General features: G+C 50.9%; 1 protein-coding gene across 3 annotated transcripts; it reads right to left on the minus strand.

The window, feature by feature from the left end:
* Nucleotides 1–833: 833 nt before the first annotated feature.
* On the minus strand, nucleotides 834–23,331 carry Foxn1 (forkhead box N1). 3 transcript variants are annotated; one of them, XM_090351664.1, is made up of 9 exons: nucleotides 23,287–23,331; nucleotides 15,484–15,615; nucleotides 14,435–14,896; nucleotides 12,140–12,253; nucleotides 10,294–10,424; nucleotides 8,313–8,409; nucleotides 3,183–3,390; nucleotides 2,574–3,065; nucleotides 834–1,156 (listed from the first exon to the last, which is right to left on the minus strand). In XM_090351664.1, exons 1-9 carry the CDS (start codon nucleotides 23,329–23,331, stop codon nucleotides 834–836), a joined length of 2,004 nt encoding a protein of 667 aa, XP_090207790.1. The 3 variants fall into 3 exon arrangements, with proteins under 3 accessions (XP_090207790.1, XP_090207792.1, XP_090207791.1); XM_090351666.1 differs by lacking the exon at nucleotides 23,287–23,331 and having other exon boundaries at nucleotides 14,435–14,893; nucleotides 15,484–15,606; XM_090351665.1 differs by lacking the exon at nucleotides 23,287–23,331 and having other exon boundaries at nucleotides 12,140–12,250; nucleotides 15,484–15,606.
* Nucleotides 23,332–25,370: the final 2,039 nt, after the last annotated feature.

A 25,370-nucleotide genomic window follows, 5' to 3' on the forward strand; every position in this document is an offset into this window, starting at 1 on the left:
AGTAAGACTGTGGTGACTTGGAGAGGGCCCTTTCTGCCTCCTGAGACTAGGACAAGAGAAGGCATTTGAGTTTCCTAGGGCACACATATTTTTTTCTTTCCTAAACACTTTGTGTAGGAATTGGGCTCAGTTTGGTCCCGGTTGGATGTTGTCCTTCCTGTGTGTCACCTGTTAGTGGCCAGAGTCTATGTGAAGGTAGGTGGAGCCTGGCAAGCAGGTGCTGCTAAACAGCGCCCCCTCTCACCTCGGGGTACCCATAGTTCACATGGGAGGAGCCCTGCCTGGAACACGGGGATGAAATGGGAGAATAAATACAAGGGCTTCTGGGAAAGTGTATGACAGGAGGAGGCCAGACCTGCAGAGCACGCCGTCAGATGCTGGTTGATGGGAACTTTGACCTGGTTTGGAGGGCTTTGAGCTTGCTTTGACAACCAAAGCTTTTAACTCTCAGCTATCCCAAACACGAAGACAGGCACTCTGTGATGTCGCACGGATTCCTCTGTGTGTGAGGTGCACGAGTGGATGTGTGTCTGAGGGACACACACATGTCGGTGTGTGCTGGAATGCTAATGGGACAGAAGTAGGAGAGTGCGTTTTTGTCTTCCTTCCAGAAGCCCTGAGTGAGGAGCTGGACCACTAGATGGCAGACATGTGTAGGGCAGCATCCTGGCTGCTGTCCTCTACCCCTGCAGCTGCCAGCTCATACCCAGGTTGGTTGAGTGGCATAGGGGACAGGTAGCATTTTCCTTCCTTGACCTTTACAAGTGAAGCCGATATAGGCAATAAGCTGGGAAATCCAGATCAGGCAATGATGAGCTGCCGCTGGGCCCAGCTCATGCCAGGGCCATGGGCTTGGAGCTGGGGCTGAGGTACACAGCAGGGCCCGCAGGAGCCGTGGGGGGCGGCGTAGGCTCCAGCTCCACATAGGCTGAGTAGAGGGTGCTGAGGTGCAGGTCTCCCAGAGCCCCAGAGCCTCCATTGCCTGATGGTGCCAATTCACTTGCCCCATTGCTTGTCTCTGGCAGACAGGGCCCTGGGGGAAAGCAATGGGAGGGTGGCAGGGATGGCGGCAGAGAGGAGGAAGTTGGGGATGAGGTCACCAGTACCAGGGGATCAAGGGCCAGGCTGTCATCTTTCAGCTGTTCCCACAGATTTCCTAGTTGGGGAAGGAGAAGAGAACAAATATTACTGGGGAGCAGCAGAGGGGATCGATATGTGTTCCACAGAGCTCTTACATGCTGTGGCGAGCACATCAGACTTGGGAGCAAATAGTGATGCCACTGATGTCTCCCCCCACTCTCTGTGGTGTGACCTGCAAAGGTCCCCTGAGGCTTCTGACTGGACATCAGCACTGCAGGGGCTAGAGGATGAAGAGCTGACTGAAGAGCCAGGATTGGCTTTGGCTGCCAATCAACCTTCCTCTCTCTAGGGAGTGTTCTTGACTGGAATACAGTGTGAATCTATGTGGAGATGGAACAATGAAATCTGTATTCCTCCTTCTCATATAATAATAATAATAAACTATCCAACAACTATTTAGTTACCTAGCCCTGAGAAGGTCATGTCACTTCTGTGTGCATCTGTGAAACGAGTTTAATGTTTCCTTGCTATTTTACAGGATCCTATGGGGACACGTGTAAATACTTAGTAGCTTTTTTTTTTAAGTGCTGGGCACTGAACCAGAGACCCAGCATGTGTTTACCTGTTTATAGTGTCCTCCTGCCTTTGGCTATCTGAGCCCTGATTTAGAGTGGGATGAAGATTTGTTTATTTATTTATGTATTTTATTTTATTTCATTTTTTTGTCAGTTGTGGGGCTTGAACTCAGGGCCTACCTGCTGTCCTTGAGCTTTTTTGCTCAAGGCTAGCACTCTACCATTGTGAGCAGGGGCTTCAGTTGGTTATATACTTTATTGTCTGGGCTGGTTTTGAACTGTGATCCTCAGACCTCAGCCTTTCGAGTAGCTTGGATTATAGCTGTGAGCCACCGGTGACTAGATGGGATGAGGATTTTTATTGAAGGTATTTCTTTTTTTTGTTCTTTTTTTTGGCCGGTTCTGGGACTTGAACTCAGGGTCTGTGTACTGTACTTGGGCTTTTCCCAAGGTTGACGCTCTACCCGTGAGACACTTACTGGCTTTTTCTGTGTATGTGGTACCGAGGAATCGAACTCAGGGCTTCGTGCATGCTAGGCGAGCACTCTAATCACTAGGCTATGCTCCCAGCCCCACATGAAGGTATTTCTAAGAATAGTTTCCTAAAGCCTGGGCTGTCTCTCCATCAGACTGGGGCTCTCTGAAGGTAAGCCATTTCCTTCTGTGTGGGAATGCCCTGAAAGTGGTTTGAAATGGGCTAGGAAAAATGCAGTAAGGGCACCAAGAGGCTGGGACCCTCCTCACGTCATGCTCTGGGCAGCATGGCTAGTGCCACACCCAAGTCTGGCTCTTCAGCTTCAAGTGACTAGAAACCCAGTAACCAGCAGGCAGCAATCTGGAGACCAGGAAAGGACAGACCACACAGCTATGAACCACCTCTGGTCTCATCCACATCCCCTTTCCCATCCTCCTGCTCACCCTGGAAGTCAAAGTCGGTGAGAGAGGGGTTGATGGCATCCAGGTCAGTACCAAGATCTCCATCTGGCAGTAGAGTGTCATGTACGGTCCTGGCTGGCGAAGGTTCAGCCAGCAGCTTGGTGCTATGGCTAGGAGGGGTGTGGGCAGGCAGAGGTGAGTCCTGGGGGGTGCCTGGCTGGACTCGCAGCTCGAGGTGCCCATCCGGCTGCGAGAACAATGGCGGTGTAGGTCCAGCGGGAGCCAGGCCTGGTGAGAGGTGTGGGTATGTCTGCCCATAGCAGGAGGGTGCATGCCCCCCTAGGAAGTCCTGGAGAGGGTTCTTGCCAGAAATAGGGCCTTGAGCTGAGTGGATTGAATGCAGTGGTTGGGAGAGCCCAGCTGGTGGTGCCAGAGGCCGGATGGGCCCCGGACCTGGCAGCCCAGGTGGGGGACAGCCCAGCAGTGGGGAGCCCAGCTTTTCCCTCTTGTCTCCAATGAGGCTGTCCAGCTCTTCTGAAAAGGCCCAAGAGAGAAGGATCACTACGAGACCTCCATTGTTCCCAGCCTCCCCCATAGCTTTAGAACCCTCTTGTGTCTCGTTTTCCCTCCCATGGCCGGGCTAAGCTTTACCTGGCTTGGCCATGCTTTTTCGTACAGCAATGGGGTCCTTCCTCTTCCATTTCTGCAGCTCTTCCTGCATCTTGTCGATCTTGGCAGGGTTGAGGGCCCACAGGCAGCCCTTGCGTGAGGAACTGCCTGACTTGTTCTCTACCTTCTCGAAGCACTTGTTGAGGGATAGATTGTGGCGAACAGAATTCTTCCAGCCATCAGGCGCTGTCTGCAGGAGTGAAGCAAAACCAATACTTCAGGCTGGGTTCAGACAGCAAGAGCTAGCTCTAGATCTCAGCTCTCTAAAACACGGAATTTGCCAACTCAGTGTACAGACCTGCTATCTACTTTGGGCAGCATGTAGTATAAGTTCAGTATGCCTATCATCATATCTACTCAGGAGGCTGTTGGAAGCCAGCATAGGCAGGAAAATGCATGAGATTCTTATCTCCAATTAACCATCAAAAAATAAAAGCAGGAAGCCAGATGAGATGGCTCACGCCTATAATCCTAGCTACTCAGGAGGCTGAGATCTGAGGATTGAGGTTCAAAGCCAGTCTTGGCACTGAAGCTGTGAGACTCTTATCTCTAATTAACCACTAGAAAACCAGAAGTAGCGCTGTGCTCAAGGGGTAGGACAGTAGCCTTGAGCTGAAGAGCGCAGGGACAGTGCCCAGGCCCAGAATTCAAGCCCCACAACAGCATCAACAAGAACAAAAAAAGAAAAAAGAAAAAAAGAAAGAAAGAAAGAAAGAAAAAAAGAAAGAAAGAAAGAAAGAAAGAAAGAAAGAAAGAAAGCAAAGAAAAAGGAAAAGCAGGGGCTGGAAGTTTGGCCTGGTAGTAGAGTGCCTGCCTAGCATGCACAAAGACCTGGGTTTGATTTCTTGGTACCACATACATAGAAAAAGCCTGAAGTGTGGTAGGGCTCTAGCCTTGAGAAAAATCTAAGGACAGTGCTCAGGCCCTGAGCTCAAGCTCAAGACTGGCAAAAAATAAAAATAAATAAATAGATAAATAAATGCAAGCTAGAAATGGAGCTGTGGTTCAAATGATAGAGTGCTAACTTTAGGTGAGAAAGTTGAGGGATAATGCCCAGGCCTTACCTAGTTCAAGCCCTATAACCCTCCCCATAGAGAAACAGAGATAGAACAACACAGAGAAAGACACACACACAGAGACAGAGAAAGAGACAGAGAGAAACAGGTGGGGGGTGGGGAAGGCTGGTGAGCACCAGAGGCTTCTGGGCTATGTCTGCACTGAAGTCATACTACCCCCACTGGGCCTTCTGGCCTGTGTACCCCCTCGTTGAGGAGAGAAGCTCACCACAGGCTCCTGGGTCAGCTTTGGAGGGAAAGCTGGGGACCATTCCTCTCCTGGTCCAGGCTTAGCCCCTCTGGGGCTAACTTGTGAGAAAAGAATCAGTGAGCTGGTGAGAGGTTGGGTGTGTGCGCGCATGTTGCACATGTATTCGACTGTATTATCTGGGGTTGTTGCATGTGTGTGTGTGGGGGGGAAGAGATGCATCCCTAAATGTGCCTTCCTGGCCTGAATGATGTGTTCTGTGAGGAAATCCATGTTTCCAAGGATAGCTGTATGAGTGTCTCTCTGGGTTTGTATGCGTGCGGTGTGTGTGCTTGTGTGTGTGTATCCATGATTGAGTGTGTGGGTGTGTGTTCACATGAATGTGCCCAGGGGGGGTGTGCCCTGGTGGGGAGGCCAGCCCTCAGGCAAGGGGGGGTGCTGTGCCAACAGAATAAACACCCATTAGGAGGCCCGGTCATGCCACCAGTGCAGTAATTGTGCCCAGGGAGTGTTGTAAAAACCATTAGGCTGAGTCAGTTGGATGAGAGGCGGGTGGTGGGGGTGTCCATGGCCTCCTGTACCCTTCTCACTCTGGTTCAGGTTCTGGGACTGCCTGGAGCCCAGTGTGGGGTGGACTGTGGCTAGAACTTCTCTGGTCATTGGGGCTCCTTTGCTCTCATCCTCTGGCCCTTCTCCCTTTTCGCCTATCTTTGTTGGTTAATGAGGGGCAGCCACTCCCTCCTCCCCAGCTCACTTGCCCCAGGGAATAGTCAAGCTGAATCACGCCCAGTAGAACCAGGCCCTGATGCCAGCGTCACTATGAGTTGCTGGCTATGGCTGTTGGAGTCTATCTTGGGGACAGCTGTCCTGGAGATGGGCGCTGTTTGATAGAATCCCCCAAGGATCATTGCCTAGGAAGATTTTTTTGAGCCATCAGACCAGCCATTGATTCCCACAATAGTCAAGGCTGTGTCACTCCATGGATGGAATTAATAGGCACTGGGATTTTTTATGGCCCCATAAATCTGTGACTTTGGGATACCAGGGCAGCCCCCACCCCAGCCACTTCCTGTTTGGAAGAAGTATGGTCAGCACTAACAATTATGTCCAGTGGCTGGACACTTCTCAAGTCCCACATTCCTGACTCATGGGGCTACAGGACGCCCACATTGCCTGTCCTGGGCCTGAGTGTGGTCCACTCAGAGTCCAATCTCTCCTTACCCAGAAAAGAAAATGCCTACAAATGGGCAGTGAGAGATGGAGAGAGTAGGGAATCTTTGAATAGTTCCTTAGAGGAGTCAGGGGAAAATGGTTGAGTTAGAGGGATCTATGTGCCAACTGATCTTGACAGACCATTTGCCATTTGCGTGCCAGCATTGGGCCTTGAAGTTGGGTCTGGACAATGTCCCTTGCTCAAGAATGGGCCTTTACCACCTGAGCCACATCTCCACTTCTGGGTTGTTTTTTTAAATGGTTAATTGGAGATAAGATTATCACAAACTTTCCTACCTGGGCTGGTTTTGAACCTAGATCCTTAGATCTCAGCCTCCTGAGTAGCCACTATTCCAGATGTGAGCCAACTCAACCATTTTAAAGAGGGGAAAATGGAAATCCACAAGAGAGAAGCCCTGGTGATCTATCAAAGATTAAGGTAGTGATGGCCCCAGCCTCCAGCTCTCTCCCTTAATCAAGGGCCCTGCCCAGGTCACCCATTCTAAGGCCTGCTTCACCATCTGGGGCCTATCCCATCTACTCAGATGCTCGCTCTCTCTCTGAAGTCAAATGTAAACTCAGAAGTGAACCAGTGATGCAACTAAGAACAACAACCAGAACCAAAAAAAGCTGTTAGACCTCTTCACTCTTCAGCCTCATAAAACAGGGATTACACGGCTCCCAGGAAAAATAATTAAGCCAGGAAGATGAGATGCAGGGAGGGGCTGGGGGCCAGGCTGGGAGTTGGCAGGGACAGACGGACGTTGGCCCAGAGGAGTGGGGCAGGGCGCTCATTTCCCTTTCTCTAGCCCAGCCCTTGGAGGCCGGGAGGACCCTCAGGGCTTTAGGTGTTAGAAAGAGCTCAGCTCCCTGACCTGTTGGGGCACAGGTGCAATCCTAGGTACAAGGCTTTGAAGCTTCTGGAATCTGAGTAGCTACTTTCCTCCCTCTCCTCTAGTGGCTCAACATGTTTTTCTATTCCTGGCCACATCACACCGACCCTCTTGCCCACTCCCCATCTGACAGCAAACTCAACAAGTATGGTCTTGTCCGATCATCAGTTGCTAATTATCCCCGGGCAGGACATTTGGGTAGTTGAGGCTGTGAGGTGGGGTGGGGGCAGGACTCCACCACTAGCAGATGGAGGTGAGAGTTCTGGATTGCCTGGGCCTCCGCTCCTGCCCTCTGCCTGGGATGCAGATGAAAACCTGTCCACCAGGATGTAGTTCTTGGGGAAGGCATGCCTCAGACACAAGCTCACATCCACCCAGAAAGGGTCTCTGCCGGAGGGCCGGGGGCAGGGGTGGGCATGCATCACGGGAGAGAGGACAGTGTGTGAAGCCAAATAACTCAATCTGGGATTGATACCATCTGCTATGTGACCTGGACTGACTAAACTGTCCTGACACATTTGCCCATCTGGGAAAAAGGCTACCTGTCCTGTCTCAGGAGGCTGGACCTCAGGTGGCCCATCCAAGTCAAACCAGAAAGATCTCTCAGAGTTAGACGGAAGGTCAGAGGTGATCTAGTCTAGCCCATCCCCCATGCAGGAATCTTCTCTTCAGCTTCCCCTGGAAACCTATTGGGTTGGACCTCTTACCTGCTGCCATTACCCTTTGCCCCTGAGAATTTAGTGTCTCCGTTTCCCCAAAGGCCCTTTCACTCCTTCTATTGCTCTAGGGGTTCTGAGAGGGAGTTGCGTTGAGCTCCCCCAAAATCCCTCCTGTGGAGGTTAAGAGCTAGATTCTGCTCCCAAGATGTGGTGAGGGGAGGAATCAAGTGAGCCAGCCAGTTTCATGGGACAGCCAAAGACTATGAAACCCACACTCCACTTTCTGGCAGAACTGCAGCTCAGCCTGCCGCCCACAGAGGCAGATCTTAATCTCACGGTGCAAGGTGATGGGCTCTTCAATCCCCTCACCTCTTGTCACCTTGGCTGACCAGCTCTTACTGGAATTCCTCCAGGTTCACAGCATCCTGGGAGAAAGGCTAGAGACAGCCTCTCATTTCTTCTCCGACTTTCTCTCATACTTGGGATAAGGTATCTGCTTCTTGAAATCCAGTTCACCTCCCCCTAGCAGAAGATGTGACTCTAACCCGCTGTATAATCTGGAGTCAGCAGTGTCGGCTCTCTTCACACACATTTCCCAATCCACACCTTCCGTTTTCCTTTTTAAGAACACAGGGTGGATCTGGGTGCTGGCGGCTCATGCCTCTAATCTTGGCTACTCAGGAGGCTGAGATCTGAGGATCGCAGTTAGAAACCAGCCTCGGTAGGAAAGTCCATAAGCCTCATGCCCAATAAGCTACTCAGAAAAAGCCAGTCATGGCACCAGTGGCTCAAGTAGTAGAGCACTAGCCTTGAGCACAAAGAGGCTCAGGAACAGTCTAGGTCCTGAGTTCAAGCCCTACGACTGGCAAAAAATAACAAAAATAAAAATAGAACAAAAGAACTGAGGATGGCATCACAGGCCTCATGCAAGCTGGAGGTGTGTAGAGCCCTCTTTTAGGGGGAAAACCTCCTTCTGATTCCCATTCTAGTTTCCCTCTTCCAACCTCCAGGCTGAACCCTTGGGTTCTGGACAGGCCTGGCTTGCCCAAGACTTGGGGTGGTGAGCAGATGCATCTTGGTCTTACCTTGAAGTAAGGGAAGTGTTCCGTCATGAAGTTGTAGATCTCACTCACGGGAAGGCTTCCAGTTTTACTGTTCTTAAGGGCCATGAAGATGAGGATGCTGAGGAGACAGAGAGTCCCTGAGAGCCTGAACCTCTGACCAGACCCTAGGGGTCTCCCAGTCAAACCCTGAACACTGGACACTGAAGCACAGATTTATCAGGATCTGTGGAATCTGAGAAATGATGGCTACCCTCTGACTTAGCTAGGTACCGGCTGTGTGACCCTGGGTGAGTACCTTAGCCATTCTGCTTTTTTTTTTTTCTTTTCTTTTTCTCAAGACTGCCACTTTACCACTTGAGCCATAGTACCATTTCTGGCTTTTTCTGTTTATGTGGTACTGAAGAATAGAACCCAGGGCTTCATGTCTGCCAGGCAAGCACTCTACCACTAAACCCACATTCCCAGCCTACCTTAGCTATTCTGAATCTCAGTTTCCTCAGCTTTGAATGAAAAGCAAATAATAGCTAACTGAGAATTACCAGATGAAGGAAGATACCTTATAACCTATTACACTCATGACATGAAAACTGTCATTACCTGTCAGTCCTTAGCCAGTTGCATGAATGTTGGCTAACAAGGAAGGAACTAAGATCTCTTAAATCAAAAATATCCCTGGCTTCCTACATCTTCTTACTTAAAACCTTCTAATAGCCTGAATTTCTGTATCCTACTTTTTTCTTTCTTTCTTTTCTTTTTTGGTACTGATACTGGGGTTTGAACTCAGAGCCTAGCATTCTTGCTTAGCTTTTTTGCTTACGGCTCAATCACTTGAGCCATACCTCCACTTTCGGCTTTTTGTTGGTTAATTGGAGATAAGAACCTCTCAGATTTATCTGTTCAGGCTGGCTTCAAACTGTGATCCTCTAATCTCAGTCTCTTGAATAGTGGAGATTACAAATGGCAGCCAATAGTACTGGACCTTCCCTTCCTTTCCCTTCCTCTTTCTCCTCCTCCTTTCTTCCCCAGACAAATAAATAGAGGATCTCTGAGATTAATTAGCTAGCCCGAGTTTCAGGGCTGGTAAAACCGGAACCCTGGTCTAGAACTCAGTTCTGCTGGACTGCAAAGGCTGTTTGTTTCCTTCCCACACAGCCAGCCCTCTCTTGGTGCTTCTGGCTGATGTTTTCCCTCCTCTTCCATCCCCTGAGCTCCCTCTCGCTGAGGACCTGGCTTCTTCTCCCCGTCCCTATCCCTGGGGCCATTAGGTGATATATCCTAGTGGATAGGATGCCTGGCAGGACAGATGAACTGGGCCCTGCTGGTGCTTCACATCGCAGCCTTGGGGGAGAACCCTCAAGACCTGGCAGCTCACCTGTAACTGAGTCACCTCTACAACCCTCCTCCTCTCTCATTTATTTCCAGCTGAGCTTTTTTTTTCTTTCTTTTTCCCAGTCCTGGGGGCTTGTACTCAGGGCCTGAGCACTGTCCTTGGGCTTTCCTTAAGGCTAGAACTCTACCACTTGAGCCACAGCACCACTTCTGGCTTTTCTATATATGTGGTACCGAGGAATTAAGCCCCGGTCTTTGTGCATACTAGGCAAGCACTCTACCACTAGGTGAAAGTCCCAGCCCCAACAGAGCTTTTGAACGTGGTTTCTTTCTGTATCTAGGGAGAGGGAAAGATGGAGAATGCTCTCCCCTCCCTACCCCTACACTCCAGGCTCAGGCCCTGGGTACCAGAAGGTTTGATCTCATGAGTCCTACCGAAGGAAGCAGCACTTTACAGGTCAAACCAGAGACGTGACTCTCCAGACTTAGATGAAAGGCTAGGGGCCAGCTGGTCCCTGCCTTGCCCCTATTTGGGAAGCTTCTCAGTATTTTTCAGAGACCCATTGGGCATGATTACCACCTCTTGCTATTACCCTTACATCCTGAGGATTCTATGCCTCAGTTTCCCTCCTCCTTCCCTCTCCTTTTAAGCCAGGGATGCTGGCAGAGGTACCTGTAGGAGTAGATGGGTTTGGGGAAGAGTGGCTGGTGGCCATCGGTGCTGGCCTGGGGTGAAATCCTCTGGTATGGGTAGTGAGCAGAACCCAGGTAGGGTACGGGGTAGCTGCCACCGCCTGGCGAGTACTGTAGAGGTCAAAGGGGCAGAAGGATTACCATGACACCCTGCCCTCCCCAGGAGGGATTCCTTCCCCCACCCCCCATTCCTGTGTATCCAAAGTAATCACTGATTGTCCTCTCTCCCCTCCTAGGGCAGAGCTATCTGAGGGGTAACCAGCATGTGAACTTCCTCATGATGCAGAGTCTCAATGGCTTCAAAGCTCCCTTCCTCCAGCTGCTTCCTGTAAGCCCTTTTGATTCTCTGGTTGTCACGGTGATGGGATGACCAGCCCTCAGCTCCTGCAGCCTTCCCAGCAGGCAGGCCAGGCTTCCCTGTGCCTCTCTTGGAGCACTGGGCCGGAAGTGGAATGTCCAGCCTGGGTGTTTGCTGGGCACTTCCACCTTTTATGAGTTTCAGTGGCTCTTTGAAAGAGCCGCTCATGGTGGTGGGCAGGTGGGGGGAGGAGGTGGTTTTACAGCAAAGGGCGGGGCTGCGGTGCCAGAGATGGTGTTTTATGGGGGTAGGGGAATAGGAGACTCTGACTCCCCCAGCTGCTCCGGGCTGAAGTGCTCTTTCCAGGTCACCGAGAGACACTTAGTGCCTGAGTCACCCTGTCTCTAGGCTCCATAAAGCTCTGGGTGCGGCCATCTTGTTCCAGAAGGATGCAGACTACAGAGGGCATCAAAGTAGGGCCAGACTTGGTGAGACCATTTAAGGTTCTAGTGGCTCCTTGATCCTGCAGTGGCTCAGTCTTCAATGTGACAGGCTGCCTCAGGGGCATCTTCCACCCTGGGTCACACCAGAAGTCACAGGGCAGCTTTGACCATCAAAGTCAGGCCCTTTCCTGAAGAGAAGACGTCTCCCGGTGCCACGTGGTCCCTTGCTTCCTCCCATCTCTTTCCTTACAGAGCAGGCTGTCTGACAACCTCATCTCTCCCCCCCACCCCCTGCACTTGGCCAATGCCAAAAAGGCAGGAGTAGAACCTGCTCCACAGGCAGGGCCTGTCTCAGTGCCAGGCTGCAGGTGGATGGAGCCGGTGCTCGGCAGCCACTTGCTGTGTCTTGCCCGATGACTAGGGAACTGCCTTGCTGCTCTGGGGCTCTGTTCTTTCTCTTAAAACAAAACAAAAACCAAAACAGAACAAACAAAAATCCCTCCATCCCGGGTCAACGTGAAGCAATGATTATTTGCCAGCCTGGACATTTGGGCAAGGCAATGGGGTAGTTGGGTAGTGCCATGGGGGAAAGGCCCAAAGATAATGATGACTTACAGCCCTCCAGGAAGGGAGGCCCTCACCTCATACTCAGGGTCTACCCATTCTAAGCCAAAAGGAAATTTGAAGCTAAAGGTCACACAGCAGGCTGTGACCTGGAAGGGAGTCCATTCTTTCCTGTCCCATGCAGCCTGTGTGTATCATACTGCACACCCCTTTCTGTCTGAGATGGCTCCCCTCCCCTCTCCCTCTTTGGTTCATATCATGGCCCAGTCTCAGCCCCCCCCCCCTGCCACTCACTAACCACTCTTTCCTCACTAACCACTACCCCACATCCAGAGTGGCCCAGTGTGAGATTCAGTATCATGCTGCTCACACCTCATTCAGGTATGCACACACACACACACACACACACACACACACACACACACGCACCTGTGCACCACACAGAATATACATTCCCATGAGAGGATAATCCTGAGACTCAGAGGAGGTATGGCGAATGTGCCCACTTGCCCCAGACTCACTTGGTGGAAGGGAGGCTGGGAGGGGCAGTACATGTGCTGCAAGGGAGGCTGGTAGCAGTACATCCCAGGACCATTCTCCAGAGCTGGGGGCTTGACCTTGACCTCTGATCCCTGCTAGAAAAGAAAGCCAATGGTTTTTATTTCTTTTTATTTTTTTATTCTCTTTTTCCTATTCCCTTATCCTGAACCTTACACCAAAGCAAGCCTTTACCCTATCCTGCCTCTTCGAAGCTGATTCCTGGAGAAGCAAAGAGAAACAGAGGAGGGCAGGGATTTTCCCAAGGGAGCTCAGCAAGTCAATAGTATGAACCAGGGCTGGTACCTACCCCTTGTTCTTGCTCAAGTAAGAGACAGGGGTTAGGCTGTCCTGAGAGAGGACAGAGAGGAGGAGAGACTGATAAATGGTCATGCTGAGAGAGGGCCAGAGGAGTCCTTGGGGCCTAGCTGCCTTACTCTCTATAAGCCTCTGGTCCTCCTTTGCCAGGTAAAGATAATAGAACTTTCTAGAGGGTTGAAGTGCGGATTAAATGGGGGAAAAGAATGACCAGGAGCTGAGTAGCACAGAAGGTTCTGGATGGTGGACACACCACACTGTTGTCCTTAGGATTCTCAGGGGTCTTGGGCCAAAGGGACCACTTGGGCTCAAAGGGACAAGTTGGCTATGACCTCCTTCTGTGTGTGCCCTGGGGTTGCTGATGCAGAGGTTGCCACAATTACAGAATCTTAGGCCTGGAAGGGCCATAAGCTTTGGTGTCCAACCCCTTCATCTGGTAGATAGTGGAGCTGCACCCAAACAAGGGAGCCGTGCGTACCAGGTCTCCTGGCAGCTCAGCCTGGGAGCTGTGGAGCTCCAGGTTGAACTCTTCTCTCTCTGGGGATATAAGTGTGGATTCAAATCTCAGCCTGTGGGCTGCCTTAATCTCTAGAAGCCTCAGGTCCTTCTGAAGGTAAAGATAATGGAGCTCTCTAGAGGGCTATCGTGAAGATCATATAGGGCACCTGGCAGAACAACCAGGAGCTGATGCTAGCGGACATTTGGGGGCAGCTGCTGGTGTGCTGGTGCTTCAGTGGGGCTTGCTGGATAAAATCCCTGTCTTGGCGACACCTGTCAAGTATCCCTCTCCATTTCCTTTCTTCCTTTCTGGTTGATTGTAGCTAGAATGGGGGCCTGGTGGGAAGAGGAGGACTGGTGGGAATTTAGAGGAGGCACAGCCTAGCTGGGGTGCTCACTCAATCAGCTGGCTCTAAGACCTTTAGACAGCGGGGAGTGGGAAGCAAGCTCCCTTTGATGTCCCAACGCAACAACTCTTATGAGGTCAATGTCCTTAGCCTGATTTTCCAGTGAGTCTCAGGGAGGCTAACTGACTTGCCTATAGTTACTCTGCTTGCAGGGAAAGCTGGAAAGACATGATAACTTTCCAAAAATGTTTTAAACATCTTTCTATGTACAGGCTCAGGCAAAGAGAATAGGGCCCAAACAAGCCTGTAATGTCTGCACTAGGGATGTTAAGGCACCAGTCTCTCAGTTCAAGGCCAGCCTTGGGCTATATCATTAACTCCTGTTTGAGTAAAATAAAACAAAGATTAAATAAATAAAATAGCCAGTTGCCAGTGGCATGCATCTGTAATCGTAGCTACTCAGGAGGCTGAGGTGTAAGGACTGTGGCTCAAAGCTAGCTGAGGCAGGAAAGTGTGTGAGATTCTTGTCTCCAGTAAATTGTCAAAAAGGCAGAAGTGGAGCTGCTATGGCTTACGTGGTAGAGCGCTAGACTTGAACAACAACAACAACAAAAATCCTCAGGGGCAGCACCTAGGCCTTGAGTTCAAGCTCTAGCATCAGCAAATCAATCAATCAATCAATCATCAATAAAATAAAGACTAGGAAGAAGTCCTTAGCATGACTAGACACTCTAGACAGTGGTGCTGGAGAGCAGAGTTGCGCTCCTGGCGGAGCCCTTTCTCTTAGCCTCTGGAATGTGTTTATCTTCTCACATTTGCATTTGGGCATGTTGGCCTGGCTGGGGATTCTTGACACTTAGAAAAACACAAGTCACACTCTGAGATCCTGACTCTGGGCCTCTAGAAAGCCGTTAGCTTCCTTAGCCTGACCTCCATGCCAGATGTCTCAGCATCCCTTCCCTAGCTCACCAGGGGGACCCCTCTGTATGTCATCCATGGATGACCCGATCATGAGAGGCAAGATCTAAAAGGCAAGGTGGCAATTTTGAGCTCCTTCTAATTCCCTGAGAAACCTGACAGGGGAGAGGCAGAAGTCCTGTGGGCACTGATACTCACCAGGACCTGGCTATGCTCCTGGCCGGGGTAAGAGAGACCATTGCACCAGGCCTCTGCCGGGAAGCCAGGCAGGAAGGTCTCTGCCTCAGCCATGTCCACAGGGATGTCTTCAAAGGGCTCCAGTGCCCCAGTTGCCTTAAAGGAGTGTCCCTCCAGAGCCAGAGCTGTCTGGGCATCGGGGAAGATGTCCTCATGGAAATGCTGCTTGTAGGGGTGGAAAGGCACGTGGCTGCCCTTGAGGAAGCGTCCAGGGCTGTTTCCTGGACCCTCCTCAAAGCCGAAGCCAGGAAACTTGTCAGAGGGTGAGAGCCGGAAGGGGCCTGAGCCCGGTCCAGCTGGGCAGTGTCCTTGGACTTGCTCAGGGCCTGGTGATGCAATGCTCGGGCTGTGTGGAGGCAGCGAAGGGGCTCTCTCTGGAGGACCATCTGGCACAAATGAGGAGCAGTTGAAACCTGCATGCTTCTGGGTAGACAGAGGGCAGAGCACTTAGGTGTGAGGGTCAGTCCAGGCCTGGGACCTGCAGAGGATCTGCTCTGTGCTGGGGAAATGGTCTGGGCTCAACTCTGGGAAGGCTCCACAGGATGAAGAAGACACAGCCCGCCCTTGGGAGCCCCGACTTGATCAAAAAAATTACTACTCCTGGGCCGGGAGTTTGGCCTAGTGGTTAAAGTGCTTGCCTAGCATGCATGAAGACCCGGGTTCAATTCCTTGGTACCATATATATAGAAAAAAGCCAGAAGTGGTGCTGAGGCTCAAGTGGTAGAGCTCTAGCCTTGAGGAAGTCCAAGGACAGTGCTCAGGCCCTGAGCTCAAGCCCAGGACTGGCAAAAAAAAAAAAAAAAAAAAAAAAAAACTACTCCAAGCCTACTGGGGGGTCTATAGCCCTGCCTTGGAAAAGCCCCAGACCCAAGGAATTGAAACCATATCTGAGCCCTTCTGGATCTCAGTGTCATCAAGTACTTGTTTGCTGATGGAAGGGACAAGATGGATCCTGGGAAGTTGCTGCTCAGGTTTTATCCTTAGCCCAGGTCTCGGTGTCGGGTACTTACGCTCTGTGGGGCAGGGGAGCCTGGGAGGCCTGGAGCCTGCATGAGGTCCCCTTGGGGGTCGCCCTCCAATCGGGTGTGTCCTGGCAGTGTGACGTCAGACTGTGGCGGAAGTAATGACACCATCACCCAGTCCTGGCCTCGAAGAAAGCCGGCTGTGATGAGAGTGAGGACCAACATCTGGGGTGACTAACATCAGGTCTACAACCTTCACTTCCACCCTATCCCTGGGCCAGGACCCTTCCTGTAGCCAATCATCAGATGGGGGCAGAAGGGGGGGGGAGAGAGAGAGAGAGAGACAGACAGACAGACAGACAGACAGATACACAGAGACACAGAGACAGAGAGAGTGCACCCAGTGAGCCAGGAAGTACCCTTGGCTTGGCTGTTCTCTGCTCTACAGCTCTAGAGCACTGAGCCAAAGACCCCTTGGTTCCTCTCCAGACTTGTCCCTGGCTCTTTGTGCGTTGCCTTCAGTGTCTACAAAAAAGGGCCAGGGTTGCTGATCTTGATCAAAGGCCTGTCAGGCCCAGAAGGGAGGGAGAGCAAGAGAATGATTCAGGCCAAGACTTGAGGTGGGAGCAACTCTGAAGATGCAGAGGTTGGACCCATAGTTGAACTTTAGGCTCTTTCTTGGTGGCTTCTTAGCTTGACCTGCAACATCTGTCAAGTGTCATTGTCACTACAGCCTCCAAATTTTTCTACCTGTGGCTTTGTATGGAATACTGCCCCTGTGATTTGGGGGAGGGTTGGTGGGTCTTGAACTCAGGGCTTGGGCACTGTTGCCCAGCTTTTTCACTCAATGGCACTCTACCATTTAAGCCTCAGCTCCACTTCTGGAGCTGCCTGGGCTGGCTTGAAACTATGCTCATACATACTAAGCATATCCTCTACTTTGGAGCTATATCCTAGCCCAGGCTACTATTTATTTCTGAACTTTTCCGTTCCCCCCTGAAAAGCTGGGGACTTGGACTAAATCCTAGTGTTTAGATCTTCTGGAATAGAAGAACCCTGACCCCAGCACAAAGGAGTGGTTAAGGAGGATTTGGGGCTCCATGCCAGACTCGGACTTGTCTTCCTAGCTGTGTCAGCAAAGCTCTCTGCACTTTAGCAGCACCTGCAAAACAGGGCAAGGATAGGACCTAGCACACAGGGCTGTCATGAGCATGAAATGAAATCAGGCATGGAAAGCATGGACACAGTGCTGAACTCAGGATAAGTGCTCAATATGTGTCACCTCCCATGATTAATGTCATTTACAGTGTGATTCTTCTATCATTCCGCGATCTCTGTCTTCCTTGGCTGTGTTCAAAGGGCGCTGCCTCTGGAATTCTTTCCTCCTGGCCCCAGCAATCTCTGATAGCAGCCACTGTTAGCTGAGGGTCTGCTTTGGGCTGGTCATTGCGAAAAGTTTTGGACAATTCTCTTCAAATTAGCTTGTGAGAATGGTAAACTATTAACTCCAACTTTTTGATGAAGAAGCAGGTTTGTAGGGGTTATGTGACTTCCCAAGTCAGACAGCTAATTCTAAGTCAGAACTTGAACTCAGTGGGGTTGGGGGCATGGCTCAGATGGGCCAGCCAATGAGCAAAAGCATCAGATAATGAGTCCAAATCTTGGACGGAGGAGGAGGAGGAGGAGGAGGAGGAGGAGGAGGAGGACTTGAACTCATCTTTGGCTGGCTCTGGAATCTACACTTAAGATGCCTTTCATTGAGGGGATTAGGGATCAGAGCTGGGTGGGTCAGGCAGCAAGAAAAACCTGGGCTCTTTATCTTTAATCATTCTACCCAAGAGTCTCTAAAGCCAGAATGGAGCAGCCTGCTTGTTCCCATCATGCTCTTCTTGGGAGGAGCCAAGGAGGACCTCATTGGTCCTGAAATGACCACCCAGGAGTTGACACATCTTTGCTGGATTAACCATCTCTGGAGAGGGTAATGGGAACAAGGATGGGGAGACAATCTGCTGAAAGCCTGCGGGGGGGGGGGGGAATCAGCCTGAGAGGAAGGAACCCGGTAGCTGGAGTGCCTTTGGGAGCCTCGTGGAGGCTCTCTAACTCCTTCAAGAGTCCCCACGCCCCTTCTTCAGGTCCGGCGCCTGCTCACTCTGTGATGCTAAATGTGGCGTGACCAGGGAAGCGCAGAGCTGGCCGTAACTGGACACCGCAAGGAGGCAGGCCTGGGGCCTGAAGTAAGGGGTGGCCCATTCTGGCTTCGCATGACCACCTCAGCCTGGCCCTTACTCCCTGGACAGCTCCTCCTGGATGGTTTCAGGCTTGCCTGTGAGGTGGGGGGGACTGGGAGGGAGGAGGGGGAGCTTGGTGCTTCCCAGCTTCTCCAAGTACAAGGTGGTGCAAGTGGGGTGGAGTGGCAGGCAGGGGTGGGGGAGAGGGGGGACTTCCCTTCCCCTCCCCATCTCCAGCTCTGTTACGTGGTGAGGGGTGGCTGGTAGTTAAGATCAGGGACTTAGATTTGGGCTAATCTCACTTTGGGATCCAACCATGTCACTTTCTAGCGGTGGACTCCGAACAGACTGACTGTATTTCACATTCTTCATGTGATACATGGAGCCCATGGTCCATTTCCAAGGGTCCTTGGGAGGATTTAGGAAGATGAGGTACACAGAAGGTGCTAGAACGTGGCCATGGACACATGTCACATACGTGGCCCACTCACTCAAATGGCTGGACCCAAGGCTATTTAACTTCGGGCTCTCTGGTTTCCCTAATGGTCTTTTCTATTTCTAGCCTGATAACCTTTGGGATTTGGGCCCATGAGCTCATCCCAGCTGGCAGCTGCCCATCTGCTTGTCACTCTGCCTGGGCTCTGGAGGCCCAGAGCTCATCCTAACCTTGTTACAGATACAGATGTAACCAGAACGCGCGCTCTGAGTTCTCCACCCACCTGAGGAAAGCACCCCAACAGCACCTGCTGCACCTCATCCTTGATCCAGCCCTTCTTTCCTAGGCCTACCTTATCCATAAGGCCTTGCTGAGTTCTTACATATTAAGGGGCCTGAAGAAGCCAGGGGCCAGGAGCTCACGCCTGTAATCCTAGCTACTTAGGAGGCTGAGATCTAAGGATCAGGTTCAAAGCCAGCCTGGGCAGACAACTCTGAGAGACTCATATTTCCAATTAACTAGCAAAATGCCAGAAGTAAAGATGTGACTTAAATGTTATAGTTACAGATTTGAGCAGACAAGCTAAGGGAGAGTGTAAGACCTAGAGTTCAAGCCCCTGTACCAGCATTGGGGGGGTGGGGTGGAGCGCCAGGCTGGGAGTGTGGCTTAGTGGTAGAATGCTTGTCTAGCATACATGAAGCCCTGGGTTTGATTCCTCACTACCATAAACACAGAAAAAGCCAGAAGTGGCACTGTGACTCGAGTGGTAGAGTGATAGCCTTGAGCAAAAGAAGAGAAAAAAGCTCAGGGACAGTGCCTAGCCCCCCATTTTGACCTTTAAGACTGGAAAAGAAAAAAGAAAAAGAAAAAGAAAAAGAAAGCAATGACTTTCATACTTTGACTTGGCTAGACTATTGCCCTTCTCCTCCAAGGCACTAGAGTTGAGATTAGAGGCTGGCTATGCAAAGCTCAGAGGCCTAATCCTCAAATTAGCATTGAGGAAGCAAATGTCCCTTCAGTACCGATTCCTCTGTGCAGGTTCTGTAAGAGCTGAAGCTCTTGGCTTCAAGTTGCTGAGAAGAGGGTAACTAATTTATCTAAGGCCAAGACAGCCCAGAAGAAAGGGACCCCCTCAAGTAACTACATAACTACATTCCTTCACCCTGCCTCAGGACTACGCAAAAGACCCCCCCAACACACATTGGTATATGTATGTGGGGCCCTATCCAGCACGGGGAAGAGTTCACTGTGGGGAGAGGGAGAGGGTGTTCCTGGTTCCAGCCCCTCTCTGTTGTAGCCAGCAGAGCTTTTGCAGCTGAATGACTTGGAGTCAGATGTGGGTCTGAATCCTGATCATGGTGGGAAATTGGTTGAACAAGTTGCTTAACTTCCTTCCCTGGGCCTCAGTTTCCTCCTCTGTAAAATAGGGCTAATAATACATACCTCTCAGGAGGATTAGATGAAATATTGCTTGTAAATAGCTTAACGCATAGTATGTGCTCAATAAATGATAGCTATTATTAATAATTAGCAGTGGGGCAAAGTTAATTTAAGGCATGGGGGTTGGGGAAGGGAACGCCAAGGAAATTCCTCTTCCATGCCCTTTCTACCTCTCATCACCTGCTGCCTGACGTTGTCATCCTCCACCGGGAGAGGCTGACCTAATCCTCTTGACTCTGGCCTCAGAGGTCCTCTCGGCTTCCCCTATAATAGAGCCAGTGTCTAGAGAATTGTGTAGAGACTAGAGTGGAAAAGGGTACAAGCACGGGTATAGGCATGACTGTGGTGTCCTGGGCTGGCATCTGAATCCTGAAGCAATCTTTCACTATGTCTAACCTTGACCCTGCCTATTTCCATTTCAGGGAGCATAATGAGATGTGAGCACAAATTTCAGGGAATCAGTGCTGCCTTCCACTCTCAGATCCCCGGAAGCTCTCCCCGAACACTCTCATGCTCCATGTAGGTGATGACCCACCATTGGCCCCATTCCTGGGCTAGAGCCTGGGCTGTCAGTGGTGGACGGGGCCCTGAGGCCCTATGATCCCAGGCTCTTGATCGTGATGGAGCTATGAATACTCCGCAGTTCACTCTGTGCTTTTGTATTATTATCCCATGTCTTCCTCTTACTTCCATTCCCCCCAACAGGGTACGATGACCTCACTGGCAAAGGTTTTTAGAAACCAATGACACCCACCCCTTTCCAAGTCCATGCCCACTGAGGATGGGATGAATTAGCTCTGGTGAGAGAATCTGCCCATAGGAATTTGCAGAGAACACAAATCAGAGTTCCTTTCTTTTGCCTGCTGATTGGCAGACATTTACCAGCACATCACACGAAGACAGCTAAAGTCCTGAACCCCATTTTTTCAGGGGTGAAAACTGAGGGCCAGAGAGAGGAAATGGCATGTCCAGGGACAGACAGCTAAAATGTAATCTCACATCTCCTCTCACGCTTCAAGAGTCCTGACAGAAAACCCAGATACACTCACTAAGGAAAAATCAAAGTTGGCAAAACCCCGAAGAGATTCTGTTTGGTGTCTAAGCAACCTCTTTGCCCTTTTCTCGACACCTTTTTTTTTCTGAGGGCGGGGGTGCCAGTCCTGGGGCTGGAACTCAGGGCCTGGGCACTGTCCCTGAGCTTTTTTTGCTCAAGGCCAGCACTCTACCACTTGAGCCATAGCCCCACTTTGGGCTTTTTTCAGTGTTTGTGGTACTGAAGAATCCAACCCAGCGCTTCATGCATGCTAGGTAAGCACTCTACCACTGAGCCACCTTCCTAGCCACGCTTTAAGTGTGCTCCATGCTCCTGGGAAGAAGGAAGGACAAACTGGGGAGGGAAGAGAGGAATGACTCCAACCTGAGCAGGAGGAATGGGGATGAGGAAGCTTCCCGGAAAGCTGACACCAGATGGACAACAAACATTACTACATCCCCACCCTGTGCTCTTCACACAAATCGCCTGCCACTTTCGTCTTTCAGAGACCTCTTCTCTGCTCCTTAGGATTCAGGCCGCTGGAGAGAGGGGGAGTCAGGGGTTACTCCATTTATTGATTGTGTGACCTTGGACAGGTCACTTCTGACTTCAGTTCCCCTCTCAGCAAAACGAGGTTCAGGGACTATTGGCATATTAAGATTCTGTAGGCAAGCTGGGTGCTGGTGGCTCACACCTGTCACTCTAACTACACAGGAGTCTGAGGTCTTGGGATCTGGGTTTGAAGCCAGCCCAGGTAGAAAAGTCCATAAACTCGTATCTCCAGTTATAAAAAGTGGGAAGCAGAAATGTGGCTCAAGTGATAGAGCATTAAGCCTTGAGTGAAAAAGTTGAGGCCCCCACACACCAAGAAAAAAAGAAAAGAATAAAGAAAGGAAGGAGAGAGAGAGAGAGAGAGAGAGAGAGAGAGAGAGAGAGAGAGAGAGAGAGAGAGAGAGAGAGAGAGAGGGGGAGAGGGAGAGGGGGAGGGGGAGGGAGAGGGAGAGGGGGAGGGGGAGGGAGAGGGAGAGAGGAAAGATGCTGTGAGCTGGGTGGTGGTGGCTCCTGCCTGTGATCCTAGCTACGCAGGAGACTGAGCTCTGAGGATTGCAGTTTGAAGCCAGCCCAGGTAGGAAAGTCTGTGAGACTCTTATCTACAATTAACTACCAAAAAGCCTGAAGGAGAACTGTGGCTCAAGTGGTAGAGGACCTCCCAGCCTTAAGCAAAAACAAGTTCAGGGACAGAACCCAGGCCCAGAGTTCAAACCCAGGAAAAGAGAAAGAAAGAAAGAAAGAAAGAAAGAAAGAAAGAAAGAAAGAAAGAAAGAAAGAAAGAAAGAGAGAAAGAAAGAGAGAAAGAAACAATGCTATGGCTGGTCCTGTGGAGGTGTGTGAGGCCCAGGGAGCCATCAACTGGACCTGTGCCTCTGTTTCCTCTTCAGGAGTCCTCCCTGAGGACTGCCACCCCTTTCTATAGATCAGGAGACTGCTGCTCAGAGAGGTTTAGCCGACTTGCTCAAGTCACCAGCTATTGAATTGTACTCCCCAGGAATCAGATCAGGTGTCAGTCCCTTTAACCACTTCAGCACACACCCCACCCTTCCTCCGGAGGGTCTGGTCCTGTAGCCCCTGTTGGCCTGTTGGCAGCTGAGTCACAGAGGCCAGGGAGGCACAGGGGTGGGCACCTTCCCCCCTGGGGGCTCTCCGTTCACCATGCCCCCGCCCACCTGCCGGCCTCCTGCCCGCCTTTTATGAGTGAGGTGGAGCCGGCTCAGTTCCACCTTAATGGTTTCTGTTGCTGGCTGTGGCAGCATGTTTTACGAGAGGTGGGGCTGGGCCCAGTGCTGCCTGCAGCCCCACCCGGGGCTCCACCTGCCAGGCTGCTGGGAGGGGTCCCCTGGAGCAGCTCCATAATTACCTCCTGTGGAGAGGGGGGGTACAAGGAAGGGCCCAGGGGCTGTGCCTACGGCTTGGGCACCCCAGGATATAGGGAGCCTGCAAGTGCCAAGAAGGAGGGCTTTCCAGCTTTTTCCCTCCCATCAAGGCCAGGGATGGAACAGCAGCATCCTGACTCCTCCGGCTCTGGACCCTGCTTGGGGTTTCAGGAAATGGGTCAGCTGCCAGGCCTTGCCATCTGACTAAAGCTCTCTGAGGAGCTGGTATGGGCGGAAGGGCAGGGGATAGAGTTGGCCAGGAGAGCAAAGGATGGAAAACAGCCACATTCCCCCATAAGATGCTTTCTTCATTCATGCCTGAGTCACTTCCGTACCCCAAGTCATGTCTTTCCCAAAGCCACCTGTCACCCCTTTTGCCTCTGGATGTAGGTTAGGCACAGAGCATCCTTCAAGAGCTCTCTCCTGAAAAAGCACTTCAAGGACTGCCTTCTTTGTCCTAGCTGAGTTTGTCCAAGATATCTAGCCTTCATTCTTATGATCTCAGTTCAGTTGCTCTGTCTTTCCTGTCAGTCACCAAGGTGACCCCTCTTCCCAGATGATAGTTAAGGATATTAAGCTTCCTCTCTCCTCCAGGGAGGGTCCCAGCTTTGCTGCAGGTGCCTGACTCTGACAGTTTTCCTGTCCTCCTCACTCCTCCTGTGACCAACACTTTTTCCATTCCACCATCCCCAGCCACACCTGGGTAGCTTCCCAGCTCTCCATCTTCTCTCCAACCCTGCCACCCAGTCCTGTCCTCAAAAGAGCTTGAATCTAAGCACTCACATTGGGCTCTGGGCCATGGCCACCATCACAGCTCCGGGGAGTCATTCAGCCAGCAATTCTGTAGGAGCCTCCAAGGAGGTATAAATACTCCCTCATGCCTAGACCGGCCCCCTGCCCCAGGGCTGGGGCGGGGCTGCCTCCCCAGGCCAGGTAGTAGGTAGGTCACACATGTCCCATAAAATCCACAGGACCACAGGCCCTCCTCAGCATCCCTGGACTCGATGGATGGATGGATGGATGGATGGATGAATGCAAGGAAGGAAAGGTGGATGGGTGGATGGAAGGAAAGAAAGATAGATGGGTGCATATATGAATGGATGGCTAAATGGATAGCTGGCCAATGAGTAGATGGAAAGCTAGATAGATGATGGCTAGATGAACAAATGGAAGAGCCTTTAGTAGGACAGATGGAGAGATGTCTATGAACCTACCTGTGGATGTTTATTTTGTAGTTGTAATGAAGGAATTTCAAGAAAACAAGAAACTTCCCATCTCAAAACTGCATCTGGCCTTCTTCCTCTTGCTATGGTCACTCAGTCTGAGAAATTAGCTCTGCTGGGATCTCGCAGTTCCTTAGACACTCCTTTCCAGACAACCTGGGCCTAATCCCCTTAACTCTAGCCCTCATGGATTTTTGCTTTCCTGGATGGACAGCTTAGGACAAATCCACAGGGTTCCGGCTTGAAGCCACGAATGTGGAGGACGAATGATGGGACTATTAGGGTCTGAATGGAAGGCTCGGGGCTGGGGACTTCATGTCTCCTTAATCTTCCTAGGACATTGTGCAAGAGCAGGGGTCAGAGAAGAAAATTTCTCTCAAATCCTCAGTTTGCCCAGCGGTGACAGGGGTCAAAGACTGGATAATGAGGTGGGGACTGACTGAAGGCTTTTTCAACATTAGGAAATATTACTTTCATCTTTCCCACAACAAACTTCCTCCAGTCACTCTGGTGGCAGGGGGTGAGAATGGGCTGAGGGGGTGGAGCTGCTGTGGCTGTCCTCTGAGCACCCAGTAGAGCTCTGGGTCCCTGAGGACCCAAAGTCCCACCCCATAATAATGCCATTCAGATTTGAGCCTGATGCCTCCTCTCCTACACGCTCAACTGGGTACAGAGCTGATTGGCTATGGCCATGATTGGCAGCTAATGATATGATCAGTGCGACCAATAAGGAGCCTTACCCCCACCTCCTCTGCTAACCTAGCATCATCTCCAGAAGCCTTTAAGGGCCTGAACTCCCCCAACTCCTCTCATAGGGCATCTTCTTGGATCTCTTCTTAGCTCTACCATCAGCACAGGCTAGTTATAGGCACCAACCTATTTCCTCTTTTTCTTTTTTGGTACCGATTCTGGAGTTTGAATTCCTGGGCATTATCCTTGATCTTTTGTGCTCAAGGCTAGTGGTCTACCACTTGAGCCACACCGCCACTTCCAGCTTTTGTTTGGTAGTTAATTGGAGATAGAGTCTTATGAACGTTCCTGTCTGGACTGGCTTTGAACTGAGATCTTCAGATCTCAGCCTTCGGAGTAGCTAAGATTATAGGCATTGAGCCACTGGAGCCCAGCTTATTTCCTCCTCTATAAAATAGAATCCTCATCCTTGCCCTACATACCTCACCTGAGATTGAACAGGAATGCCAAAGTGCTAGGAGGAAGGTGAGCCACACATCTTATCGAGTGCCCTGCCTCCTCCTCTGAAGTTCCAGGCCTGTGGGGTTCTATAGTGCAAGAGAACTCAGTGAGATCTTTTTCTCTCCAGTCATTTGCCTTTCCCAACAGTGTTTGTTAGGTGGGGGTCAAGGTGACCCCTATCCAGCTACTGAGCTATTTTTTTGCCTCCCCATCTCAACAGGGGCATCCAAGATTCCACCGTCCCTTAGCTCAGAGCCTCCTCTCATGCTCTGTACATATTATTACCAGGACTGCTCATTATCACCAATCTATTATTAGGGATATTAATTCTGCCACCACTACTAATAACACAGATTTAGTACAAGACAAAATATATACCGGTGTGTCTCTCCCAACCCCCACGCTGTCCAACACAGGAGGTGGATAAGTAGTTAGCTCTTGTCCTTACCAAAT

Source organism: Megascapheus bottae, chromosome 17, assembly GCF_031878675.1.
Source record: "Megascapheus bottae isolate mThoBot1 chromosome 17, mThoBot2.hap1, whole genome shotgun sequence".
In the NCBI taxonomy this organism is placed as follows: domain Eukaryota; kingdom Metazoa; phylum Chordata; class Mammalia; order Rodentia; family Geomyidae; genus Megascapheus; species Megascapheus bottae.